Source organism: Penaeus vannamei, unplaced genomic scaffold, assembly GCF_042767895.1.
Source record: "Penaeus vannamei isolate JL-2024 unplaced genomic scaffold, ASM4276789v1 unanchor924, whole genome shotgun sequence".
Lineage (NCBI taxonomy): Eukaryota > Metazoa > Arthropoda > Malacostraca > Decapoda > Penaeidae > Penaeus > Penaeus vannamei.
Window position 1 is genome coordinate 62,501 of NW_027213928.1, and position 9,232 is coordinate 71,732.

General features: G+C 29.0%; 1 protein-coding gene across 1 annotated transcript in view; it reads right to left on the reverse strand.

The window, feature by feature from the left end:
- The window catches only part of LOC138861123 (salivary glue protein Sgs-3-like), a 13,733-nt gene extending 5,812 nt beyond the window's left edge, over positions 1-7,921 (reverse strand). Inside the window, exon 1 of the mRNA XM_070119961.1 lies at positions 7,918-7,921. Within this exon, the coding sequence (XP_069976062.1) occupies positions 7,918-7,921 (4 nt within the window). The remainder of the gene's footprint in view (positions 1-7,917) is intronic.
- Positions 7,922-9,232: the final 1,311 nt, after the last annotated feature.

The following is a 9,232-nucleotide window of genomic DNA, read 5'->3' on the forward strand; positions in this document are numbered from 1 at the left end:
ATAACAATAATTGGGATAATTATGGTGATAAAAACAATAATAGCAATATGAAGAATGATCAAGAAAAATTTAATGTTGACGATACTAGTGGTAATAATAATAATAGCAAAAATGATAATTATAACAATAATGATGATAATCATAGTAATAGTAATGTTGATAACAATAACAGTGACAACAACAGTAATGATAAAGATAATAATAATCATGATAATGATTATTATGATAATGATAAAACAACAACAGTAATAATAATATAGTGATAACAACGGTAATAATAATGAAAACTTTAATAAGAAATACCATACTGGTTAGTTTTTTAGTGTCCTCAGTCACTTCCGATAAATATATATCCTTGTTCGTTATATCAATATAGCTGTGCAAAATCAATATTTTTCTATTTCCATTTTAAGAATATTATATCAATGATATTGATGATTATAATGGTAGTTACAATGATCATTCATAACAAAATAAGAATGATACTGCTACTAATAATAATCAAAATAAGAATGACTAATAATAACAATGAAGATACTTATAATAACATTTGTGATGACAAAAACATAAAATACGATAATGATAATAGCCGACAAAAAATCTTTATATGGATGATGTCAGAAAATATTGAACTATTCATGAGTTTACTGTGGATATTTTTCTCCAGTCATTATTACTTTGACATGTTGCCCTTATACTTGATAACTATCTGTAGCCGTATGGGCATGGATTTACAAAGTTATTGGAGTAAGTGGGGTCAATGATCCACCACAACATTGCTATTTGTCATTGATATTGCTGGATCTTACCTCTTGAACCCTGATTTTATGTTTTTTCAGGGATTTTCTGTGGAGTTAAGGCCCCCCACTTTCTTGGCCCCGATACCAGGGGGGGGGGGGGCGTGAAAGGTACCAGGAAGATTGCAGGGTAAAATGTAAACAATATACACAGAACCAGTCACTAAATTTAATGAAAATTATATGGATGATTACATAAATAGAAAGAATAATGATATTAATGAAATAAATCATATAAATGGAATGTTATTCTATGTCCTCAGTCGCTAGGTATAGAATCGTATAATGTAGACAGTAATTTGGGAGCATGGGTAAGCTTATAAAATATTGACTAAGTAATATTCTCTGACCCATATCGGTTACTTTTGTTCTTCACATAAATATGACGTAATAATTTTAACTTATTATATTTCTTATTTTTACACTTTTCCCTTGTGTAGCCATCTCCCTATTTCCTGAACATGTCTTTAGCTTCTGCACACACCTATACAATATTAATTTTGCTTAGCTGTATTAGCTTATGTGTACTATGATAATAACGTTAATTATGATAAAAACAAAACTACTAATTATAATCAGAATAATGATGATAGGAATATTAATTATGTAAATTCCCGAAAATAGTGATAATAGATAATGTTTATAATAGTGATACTGATGTTAAGAATCCTACAAATAATGGGAAATACAAAAATAATGATTATGACGATATCATTAAAGGCGAAAATAATAACTACAATGGTAATGACATAGCTACTGCTTCGAATACTAATAGTGATGATAGATATGATGATAATGGCACTGAAAGTAATGATTATGATATGATGATGTTGATATTAATGATTATCATGAAAATTATGATGATAATTGTAAAAAAAACTGTAATAATATCAATGATAGTAATAACAATAATAATGATAAAATAACAAAAACATTAATAATCATAATAGTAATAATATTAATAGTAATGATAATAGTGACTATAAGGATAATGCTAACAACAAAGGTACTACCAATACCAATAGTGACAATGATAACAACAATAATGATAATCATGACAGTAATAACCATAGTAATGATAATGATAATGGTAACATTGATAATACTAATGATAATGATAATGAAAATAATGACAATGCTTATAATAATGATTTTGAAAACAATAGCAATAATTATAACGATAATAATTATAATAATAATAATAACAATGATATTGTCAATAATCATAATAATCATTATATGAAGAGTTCAATCATAAAAAAACGTTTTAGTGAATTACAAAAAAACGTTAAAACCACATCAATAGCATAAAAAAAACTAAAAAAGACATGAAGATAGACATAGATACGTAAGCTTAAGCAGATGTACATAAATAAATAATAAATGACACAAGGTGTACACAAACAATCAACGTTTACATTGGATACAGCACACACACACACACACACACACACACACACACACACACACACACACACACACACACACACACCAAAAGAAAGAAAGAAAGAAAGAAAGAAAAACGAGAGGAGACAGATACTATGAAAATTAGATACAGCACCGTTTGAGGACATTCGTGATGAAATTAATCATTCTCTCTTAAATGGTGTCAGTAATTGGAAAGGCGTATGATAATGATATCAATGATGTTGATTATTTGGAAAATAATGATAGTGAGAACAATAAAAATCATAGCAATACCAATAATAAAGATGGTAACGATGATGAGGATGATAATAATGATATGAACAGTAGTGATAATGATAAAACGATTATAATAATGATAAACGTAATAACTGATATAATAATAATAATAATAATAATAATAATAACAATAGAATGATATGATGGTAACATCGCTGATAATAGATGATAATAAGGATGTTTTTAATAATTAAGATACTAATGATTATGATGATAAAATAATGATGATGATAAGGATAATACTACTAATAATAATGGTAATGATTATCATAATAACAATGATAACAATAATGATGATAATGATAATAATAGTGATACGAATAAAAGTGATGAAAATAATAACAACAAATAATAATAACGATAATAACAACAACAACAACAACAATAATAATAATAATAATAATAACAATAATAATAATAATAATGATAAAAGTAACAATCAATGTAGAACCAATAATGATATTAATAATATTACTTGTTATAACAATATGATTATAATAACTCTAATGATTATGATAATAATAATGATGATAATAGTAATTATCATAACGAGGATGAAATTGAAGATAGTGATAACAGTAGTATTAATAATAAAAGATAATAAAATGATGTTATTATCAATAATAATGACTACAATAATCATAAAGATAAGAATAATAATGATAAGTATTAATGGCAAAGATGTTGATAACAATAATGATAAGGATTATATAAGCAATGATAATAATAACAGCAATTAAAAATAGTAACAGTAATAGAATATATTATTTTTCTGATTTATATAATATTTAATATGTCATCAGTCGTTTAATATAAAAATATGCCATGAATTTCTAAACCGCCAACAACTTGAAAGTTTTGCGTAAAAGTGTTATCCCATAGATATTCTGTTGTTGGTTTTGCTTCCCACATAACCAAAGTGTAATTGAACGATCTTTCTTATTAGTATCAATTTTAATTTTTAGCATTCTTTTTTTACCTTTTCACTTTTTCCCAGCATAGCTATCTTTATCATTCATTTCCTGTAAATATCCACTTTTTCCTTCTGTACACACACCTATACCATATTAATCTCGCTTTACGCTCTTTCCTATTTCGTATGTCTACTAACCCAATCTTCTACGCCATTTCTTCCCATTTCCCATACCCATTTCCTACCCACGGCTCTAAAATCCACTTTCTCATTGTATATCATCCAAATTAGCTAATTAGATTCCATAAAATAGATTAAATGGATTATTAACAATTACGCACACTTGATAATGAAATTTATGATGCACGACGATAATGAAAATGAAAATGGCAATGATAATGTTCATGGCAACAATGATAATGATAATTATAAGAATAGAGGTACTACTACCAATGACTGATAAATATAATGATTATAATATCAATTATAGTAATGAAAACAACAATTATGGTACTGATAATGAAGATAGAAAATACAATATTAACGACAAGAAAAACAATGACAATGATAACCGTAATAATGATAACAAAGATGGTATCAAAAATAACAATCATGATAATGTTAGGTAATTGATCTGCGGTTTTCCCTCCCCATATCTCTCGTACATTTCCTACACTCCTTTTCCGATGGCTCTAAAATCCACCTCCTTATTGTATAGGAACCGAATCCAGTTAAATTAGCCATTAAGAAATCCGTTTCCTTACACTTAATGCATCACCTTGCTTATTACTTCGTCTAATGTAAGAATATGAATGGGGATGATGCCTCTAAAACTGATGATGATAATGATGATGATGATAATAATAATGTCATAATAACAGTAATAACGATGATGATGAGGATAATGATTAATAATAATAATTGTGATAATAGCAATAATAATGATGATAATGATGATAATGATAATGATAATGATAACGATAATGATAAAAATAAATAAAATCATCATCATCATCACTAATATCATTTTAACGATGATGATAATATCAATGAAAATAATGATAAAAGTAATAATCATAGCAATAATGATACTACTACTACTACTAATAACTATACTGATGATAATGATTATAATGATAATGATAACTATATTATTAATGATAGTGATAATAATAACTATAATGACTAATAATTAAAAAGATGCTAATAATAGTAATGATAATAATTGAAAATGATAATAGCTAAAATAATGATAATAACAAGAATGATGATAATGATTACGTTTAAAAAAATAATGATATTAATGATAATAATTGATTGAATTGTAATAATAGTAATAATAAGAAAATAAATTACATTTATAGTACCTATTTATTTATAATGTCTTCAGTCACTTACAATAACATCAATTGAAGCCTATGATGACGAAAGAGGCCAAAAATTTAATTTTTGCAATAGAAAATAATCTAATATGTTCCATGTTTTGATTGCAGGGGCTACCCTTTTCCATCTTCCCTAATAAAAAATCATTCTTATATATATATATTATTAGTTTACCCTTTCACTGTTTCACTCATCTCCATTCCTTATTTCCTATATTCTCTACCATCTTTACGCACACCCAGCAATATTAATCTTGTTTAATTGCATTTCCTACTTCGTATGCCTACTATACCCAATCTTCTTATGCCTTTTCTTGGCCATTTCCCTTATCCATTTCCTACACACCTTTTTCTACGGCTCTAAAATCCACCTACTCATGGTATATCATCTAAATACAGTGAAATTAGCCATTAGCCATTAGTACACAATCTTGTTTAGTTGGTATAACGGTGATGATAGTATTAATAGAATTATAATATATTAATAATCATGGTATATATATATATATATATATATATATATATATATATATATATATATATATATATATATATATCCTATTTTAAATGTCTTCGATGATTTTATGCACGTATCTTTATTATTATTAATATTATTTATTATTATAATTACGTCTTGGCCTTTTCACTTCTTTGCGTAGCTATCTTCATTATTTGCTTACTGTACATGTCATCTACACCATTTCTTTTACACACACCCATACCATATTAATCTCACATAATTGCATTTCTTTCGTATGTCTACTTTACCCAATCGTCTACGCCATTTCTTGCCCATTTCCCTTACTCCTTTCCTTCGCTCCTTTTCCAACAGTTCCAAAATCCATCTCATTGTATATCCAAATCCAGTTTAATTAGTGATATTCAGTCAATGTTTTTTTTTTTTTTATCATCTGGTTTGCATCCTGGTCGGAGGAGGGGTTAGTGGGGGGGGGGGGTAGGGCAGAGTGGGGTGGGTGGGAGACAATGGGGGATGAGGAGAGGGATGGGTGTGGGAGTGCTGGGGGGGGGGGGATCGGTGGGGAGAGAGAAGGGGGAGTAGGGGATTGATGTGGCGGTGGGGGGGGGGAGTAGAGGGGATGATGGGGAGGAAGGAGAGAATGAGGTTGGTGTGTTGCGGGCAGCGGGGGGAGGGGGAGAAGAAGAGTTAGTGATGATGGTAATAGTAATAATAATGATAATGATAATAATAATGATGGTAGTTATTATAATAATGGTAATAATGATAACAATCAAAATCAGAATGATGACAATGATGATAATGGTAATGATAACAATTAAAATCATAATGATGGTAATGATGATAATGGTAATATTGATGATAAAAATATGATGGAGATGCTGGTAATAATACTGATAATAGTGATGTTAGCAATCATGATAATAGTAATAATCATACGATGATGATGCTAATAAAAACGAAAAAAATGATCAAACTAATAATGATGATCCAATAATGATAATAATAATGATAATAACAAAAAGAATGATACAGATAGTGACAATTATTATAATGATTATAGCGATCATAGTAGTAATAATAATGATAACAATTATAATATTAACAACAAGAATGATACAGATAATGCCATTTGTAATAACAGTGATCACAGTAATGATGATGATAATGATTATAATAATAATAATGATAATTAATAATGATAAAAAGAAGAAAATAAGAATAACAATAATAATGATCATAGTAATAATGTCAATAATGATAATAGAAATGATGATGGTGACGATAATGATATTATTAATAACTATAACAGCAATACCAATGATAGTATTAATAACGATAATGATCACGATGCCGATAAAAATAGAAAACATATAGTAATAGTGATTATCACAGGAATAAAAATATTTTTGTATGTCCTCAGTCACATATTATAAAGATAATGGAAAACATTTAATTATGGCATAATTGCATCCAATTTAAATTTTGATAAACCCTTATTTCATCCACTTTATTATCTTTACTTATATCAATTACTGTGTCTTTCCACATATTTCATCCACTGTATTAATTTTTTCCTATTAATTACCGTCTCTTTCCACATATTTCATCCACTGTATTAATGTTTTCTATCAATTACTGTCTCTTTCCACATATTTCATCCACTGTATTAATTTTTCTATTAATCACTGTCTCTTTCCACATATTTCATCCACTGTGTTAATTTTTTCCTATTAATTACCGTCTCTTTCCACATATTTCATCCACTGTATTAATGTTTTCTATCAATTACTGTCTCTTTCCACATATTTCATCCACTGTATTAATTTTTTCTATCAATTACTGTCTCTTTCCACATATTTCATCCACTGTATTAATTTTTCTATTAATCACTGTCTCTTTCCACATATTTCATCCACTGTGTTAATTTTTTCCTATTAATTACCGTCTCTTTCCACATATTTCATCCACTGTATTAATGTTTTCTATCAATTACTGTCTCTTTCCACATATTTCATCCACTGTGTTAATTTTTTCCTATTAATTACCGTCTCTTTCCACATATTTCATCCACTGTATTAATGTTTTCTATCAATTACTGTCTCTTTCCACATATTTCATCCATTGTATTAATGTTTTCTATCAATTACTGTCTCTTTCCACATATTTCATCCACTGTATTAATGTTTTCTATCAATTACTGTCTCTTTCCACATATTTCATCCACTGTATTAATTTTTTCTATTAATTACTGTCTCTTTCCACATATTTCATCCACTGTATTTATTTATTTTTTCTATTAATTACCATCTCTTTCCACATATTTCATCCACTGTATTATTTTTTCTATTAATTACTGTCTCTTTCCACATATTTCATCCACTATATTATTATTTTTTCTATTAATTACTGTCTCTTTCCACATATTTCATCCACTGTATTTATTTGTTTTATATTAATTACTGTCTCTTTCCACATATTTCATCCACTGTATTAATTTTTCTATTAATTACTGTCTCTTTCCACATATTTCATCCACTGTATTATTTTTTTTCTTTATTAATTACTGTCTCTTTCCACATATTCCATCCACTGTATTAATGTTTTTTTTTTTTTTTTTTATTACTGTCTCTTTCTACATACCCATATCGTAGTATAACAATCTTTCTTATTCGCATTAATTTCCATTCTTGTTATTCTCAATAATCTTTTCCCTTTTTTATCATCTTTATTACCCATTTCCTTTGAATGTCCTCTTTTCCGTCTCTACACACGCCCCTATTAATCTTTTTTATCTGTATTTCCTGTTTCGTATGTCTACTATACCCAATTTTCTACGCCATTTCCCTTACCTATTTCCTTCTAGTTGAATTAAAATATAGTTAGAAGAATAGGAGAGAAAGAGGAAGACGAAGACATATTTTAAAGGAGAAGAAGAAGAGGAGGAAAGGGATTAGAATATAATAAGAAGAATGGGAGAGAAAGCGGAGGAAATGTTTTAAAGGATGAGAAGAACAGGAGGAAAGAAATTAGAATATAGTTAGAAGAATAGGAAATGAAGAAGAAAGAAATGAGAATATAATCAGAAGAATAGGAGAGGAAGAGGAGGAAAGAAATTAGAATATAGAAGAATAGGAGAGAAAGCGGAAGAAATATTTTAAAGGGGAAGAAGAAGAGGAAGAAAGAAATTAGAATGAAGAAGAATAGGAGAGGAAGAGGAGGAAATGTTTTAAAGGAGAAGAAGGAGAGGAAGAAAAGAATTTGAACATAGAAGAATAGGAGAGGAAGATGAGGAAATGTTTTAAAGGAGAAGAGGAAGAGGAAGAAAGAAATTAATTAGAATGAAGAAGAATAGAAGAGGAAGAGGAGGAAATGTTTTAAAGGAGAAGAAGGAGAGGAAGAAAAGAATTTGAACATAGAAGAATAGGAGAGGAAGAGGAGGAAATGTTTTAAAGGAGAAGGAGAAGAAGAAAAGAATTTGAACATAGATGAATAGGAGAGGAAGAGGAGGAAATGTTTTAAAGGAGGAGAGGAAGAGGAAGAAAAAAAGGGTGAAAGAAAAAGGTGCGATAATACGATGAGACGGAATATTGAGGGAGGATAGAGGGGGGAACGAAGAAGAGAAGGGGAGAGATTGGAAGGGATAAGAGGAAAGAAATGAGAAGGAGAAGAAAGAAGAGAAAGACGATGACCTAGAGAAGAGAAGAGAAAAGGGAAGGAGGGACAATACTGAAGACGAATGAGGATGGTGAAGAGGAAGGCAAGAATGTGCAGGATGTGGAAGATAAAAGGGGGAGGGGAGGGGGAGGTGATGGAAAGGTGAAGAGGAGAAAGGGTGGAAGGAGAGGGGAACAAGGAGGAGGAGGAAGAGGGAAGAGAGGGGAACAAGGAGGAGGAAGAAGAGGGAAGAGAGGAGAACAAGGAGGAAGAGGGAAGAGTGGGAGTAGACTGTAGGCAA